The sequence below is a fragment of the Chaetodon auriga genome, chromosome 24 (assembly GCF_051107435.1).
Source record: "Chaetodon auriga isolate fChaAug3 chromosome 24, fChaAug3.hap1, whole genome shotgun sequence".
NCBI classification, from domain to species: Eukaryota; Metazoa; Chordata; class Actinopteri; order Chaetodontiformes; family Chaetodontidae; genus Chaetodon; species Chaetodon auriga.
In genome coordinates, this window is record NC_135097.1 from 12,823,297 (window position 1) to 12,844,028 (window position 20,732).

Genomic DNA, 20,732 nt, shown 5'->3' on the forward strand with positions numbered 1-20,732 from the left:
CATCATCAACCATGCATTCGAGTCAATCATTTCCATCACAGCTACAACTACATCCTGATCATCTTCACTGCATCACTCAGTAGATCTTCACTGGACTGAAAAAGACAGTAATCTTTCTATTATGCTCTGTTCATTTCAACACCTGTCACTGTTTCCTTCAGTATCACAAGAGGCCCTGACCTCAAAGTCTGAATCATTGAAGCCATAGACAATGTTCCAGCCCAGCTGTAGAAACTTCTTCCTTTCTAGCAGGATGCTGTGAAAAAAGCAGAGGGAGAAGAGCAGCTTCCTGTACAAGATGGGTCTTGAACAGCGGTTGAACTGGGCCTCCGTCACCAACTGGTACAGACGCTTCATGTTGGCTTTCACACCCTGTGAACAGCAGGGGGTATTGTTAACACTATGGAGGGTGTTGCGTGTGTAAAATATATGTAAACAAGTAAAATAGATCGGAAACTTGTTGCCATGCATATGATGCACATATGCCTGTTCTATAGATATCTCAAGTCTGGAAATTGGAATGTGTGAGTACAAGCACCTTTGGTGGCTCAGTGGTCATCTTGATGCCAGCCTGCAGGATGGTAATGGGAAATTCTGGGTGTGGTGAAGAGCTAAGCCACAGTCTGAAGTTTGAGTGGGGCTTCTGAACCTGTAGCTGCTCCACCAGCTTGTCCAGCTCAGGCATCCATGAGAGAGAGAGGTGGCAGTTAGCAAGGAACACCCAGTGACCTGGGAAGAAAAAAAGAGGGCTTGAGAGAAGCTGATATGACTTGTTTAGATTTTCTTGGTCATCTCTAGTTGTTTTTGTCTGTTTGGGTAATCTTAGGTGACCGTAAGAGGAAGAAAATGCAAAAAAGAAACACCTGTGGGAGGAAAAAATGACAGAGCAACATAATAAATCAGGTAACAGAAGAGCACTTAGACAGAGCAAAGATGGCATTGTACCGTTCTTTATGCCCTCCTCTATCATGCTCTTGGCGATGGGGGCCTGTCCCTGGCCCAGAGAGAGAGCATGGAAGTGTTTGCTCATGCCAGAGGCCTCAGCCAGCTGCAGCAGGGCTCCTGTGGGGTCCACCCCAGGAGACAGAACAAAGATCAGAGGAGTCCTGCAGGTGGATTCCTCCACAACCTGGGGAGAGGGCAGAGAACGTGAGAAAGGATGAGCCAACACGGTCTAACTCACTTGACACCTAATAGAAACACTGTTGGGCTTTGTGAAATTAAGTTTTCAAGTGAGCTGCAATTACACAACTGAGACGTCTAAAACATTTGTTTCATTCACATTCACAGCTTCGAAACTAGTAGTCAAGGTAGAAGAAGCAACAAGGATGAAAGGGATAACAGCTGCCACTCACAGCCTTCATGTCGAGAACAGGCGGCTCCACAAAGCGAGCGCCGAGGTTGTGAACAATGAAGGAGGTGACGCACGAGGAGACACGGTCCTGACGCAGGGAGCGCACTATCAGCATCTTCTGGAGCTCATTACAGTTATTCTCCCAATCACCTAAAAGGAAAAAAAAAAAAACAGAGAGGAAAGGTGAAACCAGGGAATTCAGGGGTGAAGTAGATGTATGATTAACATGATTATTAAGAGAGCTGAGTAAAAAAAGAACTGAAAAGGGTGGTGACCAAAGGACACAATGAGGGGAATGGCTGAAAGAAGTATACTTCAGCAGAGAGGGGCAGCTCTGCAGTGAACCACCCATTAACAGATCCTCAGTTGTAAGAAATAGCAGAGGAGAATACACATATTTATAATCACAGGGGATTAATATCCTGTATCAAACACAGAAAGCATTTAAAGCTACGATATGTTCAATGTTGTCATAGTGTATTTCAGCCACAACTTGAAACATGTAAATGCACAGCAGCATGAACAAGCTGCCTTTATCACACACCAATATATCCTCCCTCTCTGTAGAGCATGATTCAACTTCATTGTTCAAAGTGGGAAGAGGTTTCTGCAGCAACACAGCACAAAAGAAAAATAAATCCTCCCACAACACACACAGACCTGGTAGAGTGGCATTCTCTGGCTCAGCACTGGTGAACCACAGGTTCCAGTCCCGGGGGTACTGTTCAAAGGAGGTCATGATGCCATGGAAGTTGGGCAGTTTGTCCAACTCTGTGATGTTGTCCCAGCTGGAGTCTGCCAGCCAACTGGGACAGGGGTTGTCCATCTGATCCTCCTTGTCAAGTACCTTTGAAAACACCCATCAATGAATCAGTAGTCGAACTATCCTTGCATCGCTGTATCAATAAATAGACCAAATAATCCACCAACACATCAGCCATACAGAATCAGGGCTGTCCCAGGCACAATAAGAAATTCACTAGTGAAGAAAGGTAGTCATGGAAAACGCATCTCCTACTGGCTTTGGCAAGCTTGGGAAAACACATTGTGAATGAAGGGCTGTCTTTGAGGGGGTGCATAACATGGATCAACATTTAAATATACAGTGGAACGTCTTTTGGAACATTAAGTGTGTTGCAAGCCTTTGAAAATAAATGGCTGCATTTTGTTGGATTATCTCAAATGAAATAAGGCATAAAGAAGATTTCTGCGTGTGTTCTGTGTTTTCTTACGATCCCTCCTCGGAGGAAGAAGCTGTACTCATCCATGTTGAGTCTGCCAGCCACCTCCAGGATTTTGGCACACATCTGGAAGCTGAAGAGCAGCTTGTGGACCTCAAACAGACCACGACATGTGTACCTGGAGATGATAACATAATGAGTTAGCTAGAGTAACTCTACAGACGTAGTGTGTGTGATGCTACAGCATGTCTGCAGGGTTGGTAGTTTGATCCCCTGCTCCTTCAGTCCACATGCCAAATTGCTGTTGAACAAGACACTGAACCCCTTTGTGGGTGTGAATGGGTGAATGAGAGACAAATTGCAAAGCACTCTGTCCATACAAAACATTTTCTGACTGGAATTCGTTTGACTCACCTGCCTGAAGACATCACTTATGCAAAGAGCTTCTCTTAATGCGTCCTTGATTACCTGTACACTGCATATGTGTGGTAGTCATTGAGGTTGGCAATCCTTTCCTCCAGCTTGTGGCTGCGCTTGCTCTTTTCTAAGCTGAGGTTGAATAGATTAATGTAGGCATCCAGGGAGAACTGGTACATTGGGTCAATGCGGCCCATGTCGTTTAGGATGAAGAAGAGAACGGAGGCTCGCTGGGCACATGGGCGGTAGGCCTGTTAAGAGAGCAATTTAAATTTCATTAAATGTGTAGTCTAACAACGAATAACAAATGCCTACCAATTCTCCAGAAACCCCAGTGATGGCTTATAATTGCTTAATTTGTCTAACAAATGGTCCATAACACCAAAGCTTTGCAATTTATCATAAGAATCCCCAATCCCTTCATCCATACACCTGACCTCTCTAGCAGAGTCGATCTTGATCTCGGTCTGTTCACTGATCTCCAGCTGCTCTGAAACCTCAGTGGCTGTCACTTTGCTTGTCTGCAGGGTGTTCACCAGCTGCACATCATCCAGCAGTGAGCCAGTCGCCTCATTCAGCAGCCTGGTAGAGTAGACACACGTACCGTACATATAACATAACATATGTCTGAATATATCAAATTCTAATAAATCATATCTAGAAAAAAAAGAACATTATACAAAAACCTGCACGCAGCAAGTAGGGTTGAAAGTGTTTTACTCTCTTTCTATGGTGAAAATACAACCTTGACTTGGAAATGTGGGTCTCATGAATAGAGTGAAAATCTGAAAAACAACTTCTTGGTAGACTTCCTGACAAAAGTACATTAATTCCTGTTTATGTGTCATCAAGCAGATGTTTCTTAAGGAGGTAGGTAATGGGGCCACCACTACTACTCAGAAGTGCTTACCACTACCAGGGCGACAACAGGCTACTAGTATTACTGTTGGTATTATTACTACTTTGACTACTGGTAATATGTAATACTAACATATGTATGAAAAAAATGAAAGGTCATAGTGTCTGAAAATGTCATCTGAACAACCTGAGGATCTCGTCCTCCAGCTCCTGCAGGCTTCTCTTGCCAGAGGCAATGCTGATCACCAGAGAATCTTTCTGCTCTTCGAGCTCTGGACGTTCCTTACGCACCACAATTCCCAGTAGCTGGGCTTCCAGACCCTGCTCATACACACACATAATCCCATTATCCCAGCAGCTCATACTCTCAAACTCTATGTGCACACAAATGAGGATACACACACACATAGATAAATGTGCTATGGTAAAATCGAGTCAAAACTTGCAGAAGAGGACACACAGATAAACATGCACACAAGGGCACACACAAACACACGCAGACCTGCTCCTTGACAGCAAAGTTGACTATGGTGGTCTTTGTAGAAATCTCTGGTGTGTAGTGGGGGTTAGACAGCTTGGTGGCGATGTAGAAACGAAACTCGGGACTGTACTCCACCTCCTTATCACCCAGCTTCAACAGCAGCCTGCCACCTGGAAAAAAGTGCACCCAAACGCACACCCTTACAGACAACAGATTCAGGCACTCCTCATATTTATTTCAATATTATCTTTAGAAAAATCTATGAAAAAAATATTGAGTGCGTGTCTGTGCGTGTGTGTCTGTCTGACCTATCCGTGTCAGGGACTTGTTAAGAACTGGGTTGAGAGAGGGCTCCAACTCCTCCTGGACATTCTGCAGCAAAACAGGATTCCCAAACTGGATGGCATTCTCCAGCACCCGCAGGTAGTCTGGCATTTGAAAGTCTATCACTTTTAGACCCTGAACATGTGAACACACAGAAACACACAGGTGCACAGAAAGAAAAATAAATCATATATAACTTTTATTTAGTCAGGCCGTCTCATTGAGCTCAAGGTCTCTTTTGCAGGAGAGAGCTGAGTACAGCTGGAGAAACAGAACAGAGATAATACGCAGGCCAAGACACAGCCTGTTGAAACTGCTTTAAAGAGAGCAAGTGAAAAGTATGGCGAACAATCGTGGGAAGTGAAAGCGTATTCACATCCTCACAGTGAAACAGCTTTTGCGTGCGCCTCTTCCATTATTGTATACAATGTTTTGTGGATGTCTGTGGATGCATCTTCGCCTAGGTTGCCCTGACCCTTGAGGACACAGGCAATTGTTCACCGCTGTTTGAAGTGAAAGGTGGATGAAAAACACATTTTTAATTTCCAGACCTGAATAAAAAACTGGTTCAAAATGGATATTTGGTTGGCGAAACATTAGCATGCAGATGCAGCGACCAGGTTCATTACAAAAACACTGTCTGAAACGTAGCACTCTACTGCTAACAACACTCGGTACAGTGCCACTGGGAGTTCCAGAGTGGGAAACGTGCAGTGTCAGAGCCTTGTTTTTCTGCTGAAATGTGAATATGCCTTGAGGCAGAGAAACAGAAACTGGTATCATGTTAAATTGTATAACTTCATTTGGGAGACAAAGAGATGTTTCCTATCCATAATGAAATAAATTCCTTTCCTTGGGCCAGTTCTAAGAAGCAGTTTTACACATCATCAGAACTGTGCTGAAAACATTGACAAAACAAGGGTTTCCAGGGTTTTACTCAGCAATAAACGAGAAACAAAATGTGGAATACTGAATGCTATTAGCTGCAAATACACTGATTCAATAAAGCGAGAGCAGAAATTTACTGCTTTCCCTGTCTTCTCTGGAAAATCTTTCATTTACAAACTGTTTCCTATGCAGACACCCAAATAACCAGGACTGTTCCAGATATGTTATGACACAATAACTGAAAAGAAATCTCTTACCCTCTTCATCTCCATATTTTTGATCCACTTCAGAGCTTGGCCTTGAGGGTCCACCATCAGTGGCCATCTTAAAAGACGGGACAGAAATAAAATGTTCTGCACAGTGAATACAACCAAATCCAAGACTAATAAACCCAAATGCACTTGAAAAACCCTTTGACAACAGGTTGTGTCTTCCTGTACTGACCGATTCCCACGGGTGACGATGACTCCATTCTCAGTCGAGAATGCATCAGAGGGTAGGCCCTGAATGTTCCAGTCCCTCACTGCTGTAGGCTTGGATAGAAAAACTGCAAAACTGAAACCTGGTGTGCATGGGATATCTAAGTCCCGAACCTGAGGAGAGGACAAACCGAGAGCAAGATGGAGTTAAAGAAAGAGAGGAGAAAGAGAGAAAAAGAACAGGGTAAAACATGGGCTTACATGGAAATACAACCATCAATTTGTGAGCATTTTAACAGTAGAACTGCACAGCGGGATATATGTTTCCAAGAGGTGTGTGTGTGTGTGTCTGTGTCTCACCTCCTTCATCCAGATGGCAAGGAGCTCATCTCTGTAGTTGGAAAGGAAGGGTCCCATGTAGGACAGGAAAGATGCTGCTAGCAAACAGTCTCCAACAAGGTATCCCATGTTTTCTTCAAGACCCTGAAGCACACACACACAGATCCAAGTTACATAAGCCTGTGTAAGTTATGTATTATATGATCTATTTGCTTCTTGCTAGTGACTTGAAAGGAGCAATTTTTAGGAGAAGGGTTATTATTTTTGTCGTGTATGTGTGTGTGTGTGCATGTGAATGGCCTACAGCAGCTCTCTCCTCCCAGCGGACCCTCTCTCCAGCAAGTCCAGTCACCAGCTTGTCAGCTCGGTCCAGCTTCACCTCCATCTCATCAGACTTCTTCCTCAAACTCTCCTTCATGGCCAGCTTCTCACCATGCTGCTTTTTCAGCTGATCTAGTTTCTCCCCCACCTGCTCACACACACGCAAGTATATTTGATTTATTACAATGCTGTTGCACTCGTATATAAACTTAACTTGAGCAAGTGTTTAAACATCTATCAAGCTGGTGGCTAAATGCACGGGGACTCCATACCTCTCGTAGTTTGTTCTGGGCTTCAGCCAGTGCAGCCTGTTTCTCTGCTAGTTGGGCCATGGCAGCATTCAGTTGGGCCCGCTTTGGCTCTACCACCCTGTAGATACGCCCATAAACCTGGAGGAAGAGTGTACACACCCAAGGATTTAGTTTTACTTCATACATTCATTTAACAAATAAGAGTCTCATTGTTTTGTGATTTTGATTTTGTGAGTGTGTATGTATGTGTTGGTAGGCAGCAGACATCCTCTCACCTCCATGGCTCTGACCCACATGCAGAGGGACTTGGCAGCCAGCGATACTTTGCCGATGATCTCTGGCTGGAAGTCTACCTGTCTGCAGTACTGGCCAATCTTCTTCAACACACGGTCTGATATATTGTCCTTGTCAAAGTTAACTAATGTTTTGATGAAGTTGGACTCCCCTGCCAGAAACATTACGAGGTCAAACAACCATGAAAACAAACCGTTTTTTGCCAAATTCCTCTTATATGCAGCTCTCAGTTTGATCAAGTCATTGTGCTCAAAGGAAAGAAGTGCTGTCCTCTTTTGGACTTTTGTTACATTCTCTCTAAATCATTGAAACTGTTTTGTGTCATTCAGTGCTACGACAACTCCACAGCTTTGTCATTAGGCTTAGGGTTGATCCTACAAAAATGAATTTGTCATAATCTGTTTGATAAAATGTATATAAGACATGTTAGTTCAGTAATAATAATGGTAAAAACAAGTCCCAGGCTGAATTTTTACCAAGGTCAAGGGCACTTCTAATGCAGCTTCTACAATCCCCTTCCTTCCAGTTACATCCTTCCTTTCTTTAAGTGTAACTGTACACAATCTGTCCTCATGTGGTTTTGAGTTGTTTGCTTTTGGAGCAAAAGCGATTAACATAGCAGTTTCAGTTTTCCCAATTACTTCATTCCTTTGCCTAACTCTCTTCATCCATCCCTAATCTCTGCACTGTTGCTGTCTCTCACCCAGCTGTCTCTTGGCCTCTGCCCAGGTAGGCTCTTTGCCTAGAAGGGTCATGACAGCCTGCATCACTGTTTCCACCAGTGCTGGGGGACGGCCATACGACTTGATCTCCGTCATGTCCTTCTTATTCAGAGACTCCAGAGCCTATGCGCAAAGAGATGAAGGAAGATTTGAGAAGGCAGGGGATACTGCTCGCGGAGTCATTTTCAAATTTAGACAGACAGAAAGCACACACTCAAATGACAAGGCTCTTACATTTGTGCAGAGGAGAAATAGAGCAGTCAATACTGAAAGGTCAATCATTACTCATCAAATATCAAATGACAATTCAACCAGACATGATAATGAACAAAGTGAGTCCATGCAGTGAAGACAAAATTACCAACATAAAGAGGGACTGGCAAGATTAATGCAGTCAACAGGACAGAGATCTACCTTCATGGCCTCCTCCAGGGCAGGCAGGGCCTCGTCCAGGTCTCTCTGTGCATTCTCAGCCATGGCTTTACATTGTAACTCTTCTGCCCCGATTTTCTCACTGTTGGCACTCACCGCCTCAACACAAGCACACACAAACAAACTCCAATGTGTCATTGACTATTATATGCCTCTTTCCTATTAGCCAACTACCACACACCCATCCAATCATGAGCTACAAACATAAACTTTTTCTATGTGATTGGGTAAGTCAGGTGGATGTCAATCTGCAAATGCCTTAATCAAACTATTACTTTAATCTTTTTGGTAATTTGCATGCATGTGGTGCTTACCTTCTGCTGTTTGTCAGCTTCTATCTTCTGCTGCACAATGACAGACAGGTACTCGTCACACTGTATCTGGAACTCGGCCACCTGCTTCTTGGCCTCCTCCAACTCTACAGACATGGCCTCCACCTTCTCCCTTGTGTCACTGATCTTGAAAAGGCCATTATGCAGCTTGGTCACCTGTTCCCCCAGTTCACTGCGTTTCTCTGCCAACAGCCTGGATTGACACACACACATTAAACAGGGTAGTGTTGTGCTCTTGACTGCTCTGGTTTGGGTCTAATTTGATGCATATAACACCCAAATTATTCAAAGCACCCACAGGTAATGTATCTTTACTTTAGGTATGTGCACTCATACTCCAAGACTATAACAGGACAAGCTTAGTGTGTCTTTGTTATCCATCTATGTGATCCTGAAGACACATATGAAGCAGTGAAGTGAGACCAAGTGAAGGAGAAACACTGAAAATGAGATGCCTACTTCTTGTATCCAGACACCAGCTCCAGGTAGTTGGTGGGTGTCACATAATTATGTCTCCTCAGCTCCAACTTCATCCGTTGGGACACCTCTGCTACCGACTGGTGTGTGGTCACAAAGATGCTGGCAACCTTTGTCTGGATCTAAAACATCATGCAACATATGTAAAAAGGTGGTCTGACATTCAGATAACAGCAGACACAATAAATGTAGGTTTATGTCTGTGTGCTTGTATTCCTCACCCCTTCCAAGGAGCCGAGCTCCAGCCCATCCAAGTACCTCTCAGCTACCTCCAGCAGAGCATCTTTGGGCCACTCACAGAACCAGTCAATGGAGGTGCAGTTGACGAGGGCTGGATACTGGAGGATACGTTTCCTGTTGGCAAGCAGACATTTCTGAATTTTATTCAGAAATAATTTGTTGATGCAATGTCTTCAGAGTTATAGTCAGGATCACTATAGCCCTGAAGATACAGGGTCTGTATATTAGAGCAAGTACATTTGGCAGTTGGTCTGTAAAAAAACAAATAATGAAGCCATTATGCACCCTGGATGAGCTTCAAAGTAATTCAAACTAATGCTGTTTTTTGCTGCAAAGACTGTCTTTTCAGATGGGTACCTTAAAATAGATGTGTAAATAACACTGACTAGCCTCAGGCAGAATGACACAAAAGCTCCCAACAGGCTCATTTTGAGAGAACGTCCTACAGCAATGTACAGCAGAGTATACTCAAGACCTACACTGAGAATCAGTGAGTTTAGCCGCTTAATTGGTGTAGCAGGGCTCCCTGAGCTCTGGCAATGTGATATGGATCCTGCTAGCAGCTAGTGTTCAGAGGGCCATGATGCCTTGTAACACAGAGAATGGTTAACTCTGGGTAACGGTGCCTGCTAGCCCAATTAGCAGCATTATGTGTCACCACTACCCTGTGCCACTAATTACAGCCAGGCCATCAGTGCCTGAGGGGGTGAGGTGTTTTGTGAGGAGAATCTGTGTGACAAGGGAAAGAGTGAATGATTAACAGAAAAAGTGTGTCTATCTGTGTGCATACTACATCTGTGTGTGTGTGTGTGTGTGTGCAGACAGCTGACCCTCTCTGTCACAGCATCCACACTGTTTGTTAACACACTAAGCCTCATGTCCTTGCGATAGAATCACCCGAGTTACTAGACCTGATTTGCTCAAGACCTGGTGTCAATAATCCATTAACATACTGTCTCATGGTGAGGCACGACTCACAGTCCACAGTGTAGGCGTGCCTCCCAGTGAGAGGCACTAATTTTACAGTACCTCTCAGCAGCAGAGTACGGAGCAGTAACAAGCATAATATTCACTCAATTAATTTAAGATAATTGCAAAGATCTGTCTAGTTATAGATATGCAGACTGCTGGGCACTGTATTGACACAACTGTGAAGGCCAGTATTTAATTTGTGTATAATAAAATCACTATAAAATGAAATGAAAATCTTTGTTTGAAGTAATCCCGTTAAGCAACAACGCACATAAGGCGGCTACAGAGAAGCCGCTGAAATGCTGTGACTCTTCAGCTGTAAGGACTACAATGTGATTCATATTGCACTCATTTCCAGAAAGCACAAGCAGGATTCTCAGAGAGAGGAGAGGAGAAGAAAGAGGAGGAAGGAACATGTTGTGACTCAGGATATATGATAGGATGCAGTGTGCAGCAGAAAACAGTATCAGAACCAACCTGAAGGGCTCTCCCACCGGGCTCATACAGAGAACTACGTGAAGGTTGTTTCTGACTCGCTCTATCAGGTAACTGAACAAAGAGTCAGGAGTCTCCACCACCTTGTCTTTCCTGGCAGACTCTGACAGAGCATTGCATACCTAGGTGTAGAACGGCAACAGAAACATGTGTTTTTAATCTAAACTTTAATGAGCTATAGATGCACATGATGCATGTTAAACTGTCAAATACATACTGGAGGCTACTTATGGAAGATTTCAAGAGCAGGCTTAAGTCAGCCATATTCGGAAACTGAGAAAATCAGCAAAATGTTACACAACACCATAAAACCTCATCTTTGTCAAGCAGAGGTTTCATTAATTTGACCAAGGATACCAAACCTCTACAGTTAGTGGTATTAAAGTGTGCAAATAGACATGAAAATAGGTCGGCAAACAGAAGACAACACAGACCTCAACAAACTCATCCGGCTTGTAGAGGTTAGGCACCTCTCCAGAGCTCAGGATGTTATTGATGTCCTCTAGGAAGGATTCATCCACAATCTGGGTGTCATTGAACAGGAAGACTGTGGGCTTGTTGTCCACACCGGTCAAGCGGTACAGCTTCTTGATGTCTGAAAGCCAGGACAGGCAAAACATCTATTGTAATGTACCTAACTGAAGGTGGGATTGAAGGAATTGACTGCACAAAACTGGAGACAATTAATCAAAAACTGAATTCAGGTCAACCAACCAGGTGCCTTTTGTCATGCTTTATGGTGAATATTAAAGTGTATAAGTGAGTCCATGGTTGTTCTAATCTTGTTTAATGTCCATCCATCATCTCATGTTTTAATTTCCAGACCACAGTTACTTTGAGGAAAAAAGAAGTGGGGCAGTAATACATCCCCTTTCTCAGATATCTGTGAATGTAATAGTAGTGCATTTAATCTCACCTTCTCTAAACTCCTGTTTGCGGTACTGCTTGGTGACTTCCACCTGGAATACCTGGTACTCACAGATGGAGGCAGCCATCTTAGACAGACTCTGTCTACCAGAGCCCCCAACACCAACCAGCAGCATGTTGCCCCTGAGCTGACTGATCACACGCACTGCACGTGTTACTGTGGAAGAAAGACAAAAATATTACCGAAACCTTTCTTTGCAGCATTCTTATAATTACCCTGTGTGTGGTTTGTACAACTGAAAAGAATTTCTTACAAAATGGAGATACCTTATCCTCATATCAGCTTGCACTGCTAGATTATCATGTTGCATGTGACAAAATCTAGTCATAGTTTTTTATTCCCACTACCTTTTAAAAGTGCACAATCTGTTCTAATATTGACACAGAACTTCAGCGTCCCTTGAAAACCCTGCCCACATATACAAACCAACAATACATGTCACAAGCAAGTGCTGATTCCCTTTGTTTCTGTAGTAATGCAGCGGTATTGATATGCAGTGGCATGTGGTGAAGTGACACATTGACAGATGTGTGTAGACATGTGTGTGCAGAGCCTGGTGCTGTGAGGCCTTCTCTCTTTCAGCTAAAGGGGAGCTTTTAGCTGGGCCTCCCGCTGCGTTTTTCAAAGGAGTTTCAAACTGGGCCTGAATCATAAAACTGGCAAACAGTGAACACAGCAAAGACACGCCACAGCACAGCAGATGAGGACCTCTTATATTGATTGTGGTAATGCACTGGATTGACTGGAGAGAATGTGATGAGTGGAATTGATGCATCAGGAGAATTTTATGCTCAGTGAGTGAGTCTGGATGTGTGTGTCATGTTCATAGACGCACTGTGTTCGACGGCATCTCGGAAGAGCACCAGGCTCATGGGCACTACGCCAGGTGTCAGGTTGTAGTCCTCCAGCTGGGTTTCCATGAACTTTTTGAGACCTTTCATGTCCAGTAGGTCCTCATATACACGAGACTCACTCAGGAAATCACCTGACACACACAATTAGAGTAATAACTATAATAAATAGGTACATGTATACACATTCACAGTCCAGTACCAGTCCATTATCCTATCTGTAAAGATATTTTTACACTCATTGGTGTGACTTTGACATTGCAATGTGCATGCATGCGTGTTTACAATAATAAATGTACCAAATATTGGCAGTTGTTTGTTTGGGCAGATGTTGTGGAACGTGAGGTTGAAGAGTGAACCCAGTTTCTCCCCTAGCAAAGCAATGAAGGCCTCCATGTCAGTCTGATCTACAAGCCGATCTGAGAAAACTCTGAAATCAACCACAAAACCCAGACAATAAAGAATATGAAGTACATACACAAAGTAGAAAAGTAGAAAACCATTCACAACTGGATATATCCTAGGTTTCAGCTAATGGATAATGATGCATGATGACACTGTCACAAGGAGGCTGGAACTATGGGAAATATGTTTACCTGAAGCACTCATGGATCCACAGTCTTGTGATGTTGTTTTTAGTGTCATGGAAGTCTGGGTGAGCTCTTAGCAGACCCTGGAACACCTAGAAGGGGTAAAACAGCAAAAAAACAGACATATGTGTCATCTAACATTTCAATTAGCACATTCATGAACTATTTTGAATTCAATAGAAATATATTGTGGCCATGTTAAACTAGCCCTGGCCAGCCAGTGCTAATATAGTGAACTACCTTTCATACATTGAACTACCTTTAAAAAGGATCTAGTTGTATTTTCATCAAAACACATTTCAAGCACTGTATGTTCTGTATGTATGTGTGTGTGTGTGTGTGTGTGTGTGTGTGTGTGGGTATACTTGTATCAAGCTAACCCCTCTTTATGTATTATTGTGTACCTTGGAGATATCCCTGAGGTTGAAGAGGTAGTGTATCTTGGCTGGAGTGGGAAGAAAACGAGCTGAAACAGCATAATACAGTTCTAAGGTGGCCTGAGTCAGAATCTCTCCAATGGGCTTCACCTCCTCCTTAAACCCCTGGAGCTTTTGGTTGATCATGGTGCTGTAGATCCGCCTGATCTGGGACTCCTGCATGCAGAGAAGACAGGTCTGCTCATGTTTGGTACATCTTGTGAGTGATACAGCCATATCAATAAGATATACATACAGTATTTTGAAAGCTATACTGGTCAAGAGAAAGAAAAACAGCATATGAATTTTCTAAGACATGTTTCATGTTGTCCACTTCATACATTCAACAGCCACAGCAACTAAAGTGTCAGGTGTCAAAAGCAAATTTAATTTGTTCTTTTGTGGCAACACAAAAAGCCACGTGAAGAGAGGTGTCAAGAGAGGGGCTACAAGTAAGTGCTGAGAAAAGATAGATGGGAAAAGTTGAAAGGAGAACAACAGAGAGTTTTAAAAAAGACTGAAAAGAGACACGAGGTGAAGAGAGCCAAATAAAACAAAACAAGACAAAGAAATGAGATAAGATGGCAGGAACTCTTTCAGACAATCATAATCCTCTTAGTGTTGGACATGAGAGAGAGAGAGAGAGAGAGAGAGAGAGAGAGAGAGAGAGAGAGAGAGAGAGAGCACAATTTATATATCCTGGGTATTTTTATTTCATTTCTTATGTCTGTATTTTCTTCGCCTATTCAAGCTTAAGTAAAAATCAATATAGTGCTATAATGACACATTTAGTCCTCAGTGGTAAATGAAAAAAGTCGAAGAGAAGAAATTGTCAGCAGGACTTACATTAGGGAAGGTCATATTGATGACGTTGAATCGACTCTGTAAGCGGCCAGAAATGTGCGTTCTCCCTCCACCAGGGGGCCCCATGGCCGCCAACAAGAACATGTCCTAACAAAGCAGACAAACACACAGAACACTACAGAGTTTAACAACCACACACCTATGAAATGAATCGTATTTCACACATAAAGCTCATGCCTCACATACTGAAAATGCATGGTCATTAAAAGGCAATTATGGAGGAGACCTCTAGACTTACTCACCTTGACAAACTTTAGGGTCTGTTTCTGGCGGTCATACCAGAAGCCATAGTCGATCCAGAGACGCAGCAGCTCCAGTGGTGGCTGGGAGCCAAAGAGGTCATGGGCTGGCATATTGATGTCATCTAGGAAGAAGAGCAGGCGCTTCCCACCTGCTGGCACAAACACGCCTTTGGTCCTCTTCTCAATGCGGCTCTCCACGATGGCCTGGATGTTATTAGAAGTGGTCTGGACAGTGATGGAGACACAGAGAGAGAGAGAGAGAGAGACAATGATATGGAAAAGATGGAATGGTATTGGGTACAGGAGCTAAAATTGAACCTTGGGGGACACCTTTTGAAATCTATAAAAAGTCTTATTCAAGACCATCTGTAAAAGAAAGAAGCTAAAGCTGAACTTAACAGATGTGCAGATGAACTAAAGGAAGCAGAGTGTGTAAAGGACAGAGAACTGGAAAATGCAGAGAGAAGACTAATCAGGAGCAATTATCCGAAAATATATATGAATCAATTTATATGGCAGGAAATGAGAAAGATGCAGAAGAAAGAGGAGGGAAAAATGGGAGGGAGAGAGCTGCCAGGTTAGAGCTGGGCTGTGGGGGTGATGGTGATTATGGTGATGGTGGTTAAAGAGGGACGGGGGGGGCTCTCTAATAGCCCTTCATCACTGCCATCCAGCACTGACATCCGCCTTCGAGCAATGCAGCACTTTGACTCTAATTGTAGTAAAGCCGAGATGGAGGCTATTCAAAGCCATGACGTGGTGGGATGGAGGCAGTTGCGCTCACACAGAGAAATATGCACAAGCACATGCACACCCAACACCTGTACTCAATCATCTCGATGTGACGGCATCTCATGCTGCGAGTGAGGGCGACTCATCCAAAGTTATATTTAGTGGACAGATGAGATGTGTGTGCTAGCCTGTGCATCTGTGGGGGAATTCTGTGCAAGTATACTCTACTTCAGCATGTGTGTTGCAGCCTAGTGGACATGCAGGATATTTAGCAAGTGAATCCATATCATGGTATTTATATCCTATCTTTGTCTTTAATGAGACTGAGTCAAGGGCTAGGGATGTCTGGCACAGGAGGACACAACGGGAATATTCCAATTATAACCTTAAGCTTCACGGAAAGACGAGAGGGCAGACAGCCATGCAAATGAAGAGGAACAAATAAAATATCAAAGGCGATATCATACCACTTACCAAAATGACCTTTCTTTGCAGTAACAGTCGAGAAGATTAACACATACCTGGCATACACAGACACACACAGACCATGCCAAGGCCCTAACCTGAGAAGACATGTTGACAGTGAGGGCGGCCCACTTCTCATCTAATCCCTGCAGGATGCTCTGGGCCACGGAGGTTTTACCAGTGCCCACTGGCCCCGTGACAAGCACTGGGTACTGACCCAACACCAGAGCCTTCACCAGGAAGTTGTAGCGAACTGTGTCCACTGTAGGAGCCATGATCTTATAGAATGGAGCGCTGCAGGAGAGGGCAGAGGGAGAGATACTGATGTATTGTAGATGTAGATGGTAGCTTGTGTCATCTATAAAAGTTAACTGAATTGGCATAGAGTAAAATGGATAAAACATCCACACGTTAATACATACATACACACAACAGCAGATGTCAGCTACGTAAGACCACCCGGTTACTTACTTGGCATTGTAGCGCCAGTCCTTTGACAGCTTATCTTCAAACGAAGCCCAGGTTTTGTTCTTGGTGTCCACATAATACTCATAAACAGTGTCCTGAAAGAGTTTTCATAAAAATTTAGAGAATGTTTGTGCATGCTAAGACAGATTCATTTAATATGCTGATGAAAAGTGGTGTCCAGTGTTATCTCTTATTATTACTATTACGCCTGCAGTGCTTTTAAAACGTTGACATTAACCCAACCAAGAGGCTCAAACTTAATTAGCAAAGTATAGTTTAGCCACAGCAGTTGTAACCTACAGCACACCTGACACTGGTCAAGCAAGGAACCCAGTGAAGAGAGGCGGTGCCATGTGGCTCACATTGTATGTCATACGTGTGTAATCAAATATTATGCTCTACAGAGGACCTTAATGGGGAAGTTGCCCTCCATCTCCCGTAGGAAGTTGTCTAACTTCTTGCGTCCATCCTCGTCAACAGAGGCACAGATGGACCAGATAAGGCTGAAGATGAACCAGAGCTCCACCATCCTACCCAAGTTTTCTGTGTCCGCGGTATTCACCTGAGAAAGGGAGGGAATCACATTGTTCTTCACACTGGGGATGCTTACGAGATGATATCAGCTTTTGTGTTGGGATTTACTGAGTAAAGACATGGGGTGGAGTTGGATGATATATGTCTTAATTTCAGTCACAAGTTTTCTTAGTTACATCAAATGCCATCAAGAATCAACATTAAAAGGTGTGCTGGAAAACTAGTATGTGCAGTGGTTACAGACTGCACTCTACTTGTCATACCCCATTGCTGGATGTGGCTAGGGAGTCATAGAGGCGGCAGAGAGAGGTTACTCCATTAAGCTCAGTGATGGGAATCAGCTCCTTACAGTTGCTCCTCTTAAAGTTCAGCGTGCTCTCTACATACTTCTCAAACAGACATTTTAAATGGTCTGCTTCAGCCTGTGGAGAAATGTTGCAATGGAGAGGAAAATAGATGGAGATGGAGGAGAGAGAGGTGATAAAATCATCATTCATGAAGGTTTTGTTATGTCCCTCAAATCAAAGTATTCTTACAAAAAGAGTTATTGTAAGTGTACCTTGGGTCGCTTGTCCAGCCAGGACTGAACAGAAGGCTTCCATCCCAGATCAGTGTAATCATTGTAGACCATCCCGCAGCGAGACACTGTGGCTGGAGAGGCCATTGCCAGGTTCTCCACTTCAAACAGCAGAGACACCTATGATAAAAGAATTTACATACAGTTTTAATGTCCTGATTGACTACGATATAATAATATATGATAATTAATTAGATTTTGTTTAGTTATTAGTTTATTCGTCTGTGACTAGAAACAACATCTTATTGCACCAGATTACTGTTATTGTGAAAGGTACATTTCAATGTTACTACATTGTCTACTCAAAAGACAGAATGCTGACTTCAATTTCAAAGACACAGCTAAATTAATTAACTTAAAACAACGACTTTTTGATCATTCGCTTTAATGCACTATGTCTGGAGTGGAGAATTGTGTTTCTCAGCTTATTAGTTCGTGGGGTAAATTTTACTTGAAGCTCCTTCCCTCTTTTAATCATGTAAAGCACACAGACATGGTGGTGATTTGTTGGCTGTCACTTTGTTCCATTTCTGACGTGAGCCAGCTAAATGGATCAAGTCACTTGAATGCTCTGGCTCCTTCTCAATTTTAAGCTATTAATCTTACTCCGTCCTTGTGCTTTTGCTTTGTCGGATTTACTGAACAGAAGCCAAAACAGCTCAGTTTGTTTCCTTTTTGTTGCTGCCGACAACAAAAGATGTTTTAGTCACTGCGTATTCACTGCTTTCCATTTGGAAACTAGTGAAAGCTTGCAACATGCGAACATGCGAATTATGACGATTGTATACCCGGTCACCATGAATCCACTTAAATATTTAACACAATGTGCACATGTTCCTACATTAAAAAGGCTTTTTAATGGAAGACATTTTGAAATGTAACAGGAGGAAAAGCCCAGGTTATTGATGGCTGATTTCAATTTAGCTGCCTCAGTTTCAGGGTTCTGATATCGTGCATGCTGGCTCACTGTCGCACTGTCATGGTTTACTGGGACACTTGAATAGAACAGAGCCATCGTTCATGTTATTAGAAACATCTGTGCTTTTCCGCCAGAAAAATCAACATGTCTGTTGCGGAAAACGTCTTGTTTCCAGTTCTGCTCTCACCTGCTCAGGCATGGAGATTCTCTCTCCATTGATGAGCGTGAGCACCTTGTTGTCATCCATAACAGAGTTCATGCTCTCTATCCACAGCGTGTCAACAGGCCCGTCAAACACAATCCACTTCTCATCTGGTTTCTCATCTACGAGTGGAGAGGAGATGCAGTGAGTGACAGAAAAGGTAAAGTCACACAGAAATAAAATGTTTATTTAAACTGACAGTAGGATTAACTCATCTATGCAATGCTGACCATTTTATCTTTTCATTTAAAAAAATCGAAGAAGTTAATCATCATCCCTTGTATGTGTTCACTTGTACTACATGTGTGTTTTTCATGTCAGCACCTGCGCAGGCTGATCTCATGATGGAGGACAGCACTCCATCAGTCCATTCATTGGTGGAGAGGTCATTTTCTCCATACAGCTCTCCCAGACTCATTGCTTTGGGGTTCAGAGGATACTCCTGTTGTGCCACAGGGACCGAGGAATGAAAGAGAAGATGAGAAAAAGTGCATTGTAATGGCAGATCATCATTACCAAAGACAATTTGTCAAGTATATGTCTTTAAGGTGTGCACTAACGCTTTGGTTACAACTGCTGCTGAAGTAAATAGACAGACAGAGCAGTAAGAAGAACGTGTAATGGTGAGCACAGTATACATGTTCACCAAACCAGTTACTAGATCTCAGAAGCAAATAGAATAAAATGGGGAGTTGTGGCAACACTTTGCATTTTGGTGCTAAGTGTATCGAGATATTTGAGTCCTCGACAGCAAGCAATAATAAAACAGCAACTCAGTGCTCATAATGTATCACTTACTTTCACGTTTTGCTCACGATTTTCTATAATAAAGTTGGAGAACTTCCTGACCTAAAGGAGACTAATTTGTGGAGAGTTAGAATTTAAAACAATAAACTCTTTGACTGTCTAGAACACAACCCTCAAAGTGAGCAGCAGTACTAGCTAATACATTACAGCGTATTGTTTTCCATCCACACCGACCTGCACCAGCTGGAAGCCAGGCACTCCCCTGTGGTGCAGGGCCGTGAGGGCACTCTGCAGGGTCCTCCAGGTGACACTCTTAGCGCTCCCTGTCTTGCCCACCAGCATGGAGGAGTGTCGAGAGTTTTTGGTCTCATATAGTTGGATGACTTTGGTCATGGTAAAAGGAGTCACCTGCAAACCGCTCTGACGAAGCTGCGTCTCTATAGCCTCCTTCAACTGCACCAAAATAAATATAGCAAAAGACAGGTAGTCAGTGATGGTGATACCCTGAGTGACACTGCAAATATACAGAAAATTATGAAATATTGATCATGATGTACCAGGGCCAAGTTGAATTAAGTTTGGCCATTTCAGTATATAAAATATACCAAAGACAGAAAGTAACTGATAATGAAAGGTAAGAAGAATAGAGTGACAAGTCTCTATATTTGAAAAAAGAAAAAAGAAAAAGAAAAAGAGATACACTGACTGCCTGACTGTGCCAGACAAACAGACAGGCGCTGCAGAGCTGTTTATCTATATATTGGTGCTACAATGGATATTAAGAGGAGCTGACAACTCTCAGGACAACGTTTTGCCATTTTGGGATCAAATAAGAGGGAACACTGTCATATAGTCAGAGCCAACAAAGCAAAACACTAGCTATAACACTAGAAATGCCGACTGCTGACTTACCTGGCCATAGTCTTCAGTTGGTGTTTCCACAGCAGGGAACAAGTCCTGGGTTATCCCACTGAACAGTGGCAGGTCCGCAGATGTCAGCTTAGCAATGTTCATGTCCTTCATAGCCATTAGCAGGATCTGAGGGCAGAGACACAAATGCAGAGTTTAGTTTATTTGAAGGACAGTTGTTTGTTCATTTAAATTCAAATGTGATGGTTCTCCAATGATTTGGCGTTGTAGTTATACAGGACACTACAAGAGAGACAACAGCACAGCTTGAGTTCACATACCAGCTCATGCAGACGTAGCATGAGCATGTAACTTACTATTCCCAAGTAAGTTACAGTCTTGTTGGTATGAAATTCCCTCTTATGTATCTACATTATAATTTTGCACAGAAGTAGGACTTCGGATTTTGTTCTGAATCAGTTACACTGCAAGCGCATTAGGAAGGGATTCCTATGACTCTCATTCATCCAGGTAAAGCGCTTTCCAAAGGC

At 43.1% G+C, this 20,732-nt stretch overlaps 1 protein-coding gene across 1 annotated transcript in view; it reads right to left on the minus strand.

The window, feature by feature from the left end:
• Positions 1-20,732, minus strand: part of dnah2 (dynein, axonemal, heavy chain 2) — a 62,444-nt gene that overhangs the window by 9,605 nt on the left and 32,107 nt on the right. The window contains exons 40-79 of the mRNA XM_076724643.1: positions 20,245-20,370; positions 19,567-19,785; positions 18,910-19,027; positions 18,571-18,707; positions 17,447-17,584; positions 17,151-17,309; positions 16,763-16,915; positions 16,357-16,448; positions 15,984-16,179; positions 14,689-14,913; positions 14,429-14,533; positions 13,571-13,759; positions 13,173-13,258; positions 12,876-13,006; positions 12,561-12,710; positions 11,714-11,881; positions 11,232-11,392; positions 10,780-10,919; positions 9,312-9,444; positions 9,073-9,212; positions 8,596-8,806; positions 8,264-8,380; positions 7,831-7,972; positions 7,109-7,278; positions 6,855-6,971; positions 6,566-6,730; positions 6,283-6,405; positions 5,948-6,096; positions 5,761-5,827; positions 4,600-4,750; positions 4,313-4,461; positions 3,998-4,131; positions 3,390-3,534; positions 3,004-3,203; positions 2,587-2,713; positions 2,015-2,201; positions 1,356-1,504; positions 946-1,129; positions 539-729; positions 181-372 (exon numbers count right to left, since the gene is read on the minus strand). Coding sequence (XP_076580758.1) covers positions 181-372; positions 539-729; positions 946-1,129; positions 1,356-1,504; positions 2,015-2,201; positions 2,587-2,713; positions 3,004-3,203; positions 3,390-3,534; positions 3,998-4,131; positions 4,313-4,461; positions 4,600-4,750; positions 5,761-5,827; positions 5,948-6,096; positions 6,283-6,405; positions 6,566-6,730; positions 6,855-6,971; positions 7,109-7,278; positions 7,831-7,972; positions 8,264-8,380; positions 8,596-8,806; positions 9,073-9,212; positions 9,312-9,444; positions 10,780-10,919; positions 11,232-11,392; positions 11,714-11,881; positions 12,561-12,710; positions 12,876-13,006; positions 13,173-13,258; positions 13,571-13,759; positions 14,429-14,533; positions 14,689-14,913; positions 15,984-16,179; positions 16,357-16,448; positions 16,763-16,915; positions 17,151-17,309; positions 17,447-17,584; positions 18,571-18,707; positions 18,910-19,027; positions 19,567-19,785; positions 20,245-20,370 — 6,036 coding nt within the window. The remainder of the gene's footprint in view (positions 1-180; positions 373-538; positions 730-945; positions 1,130-1,355; positions 1,505-2,014; positions 2,202-2,586; positions 2,714-3,003; positions 3,204-3,389; positions 3,535-3,997; positions 4,132-4,312; positions 4,462-4,599; positions 4,751-5,760; positions 5,828-5,947; positions 6,097-6,282; positions 6,406-6,565; positions 6,731-6,854; positions 6,972-7,108; positions 7,279-7,830; positions 7,973-8,263; positions 8,381-8,595; positions 8,807-9,072; positions 9,213-9,311; positions 9,445-10,779; positions 10,920-11,231; positions 11,393-11,713; positions 11,882-12,560; positions 12,711-12,875; positions 13,007-13,172; positions 13,259-13,570; positions 13,760-14,428; positions 14,534-14,688; positions 14,914-15,983; positions 16,180-16,356; positions 16,449-16,762; positions 16,916-17,150; positions 17,310-17,446; positions 17,585-18,570; positions 18,708-18,909; positions 19,028-19,566; positions 19,786-20,244; positions 20,371-20,732) is intronic.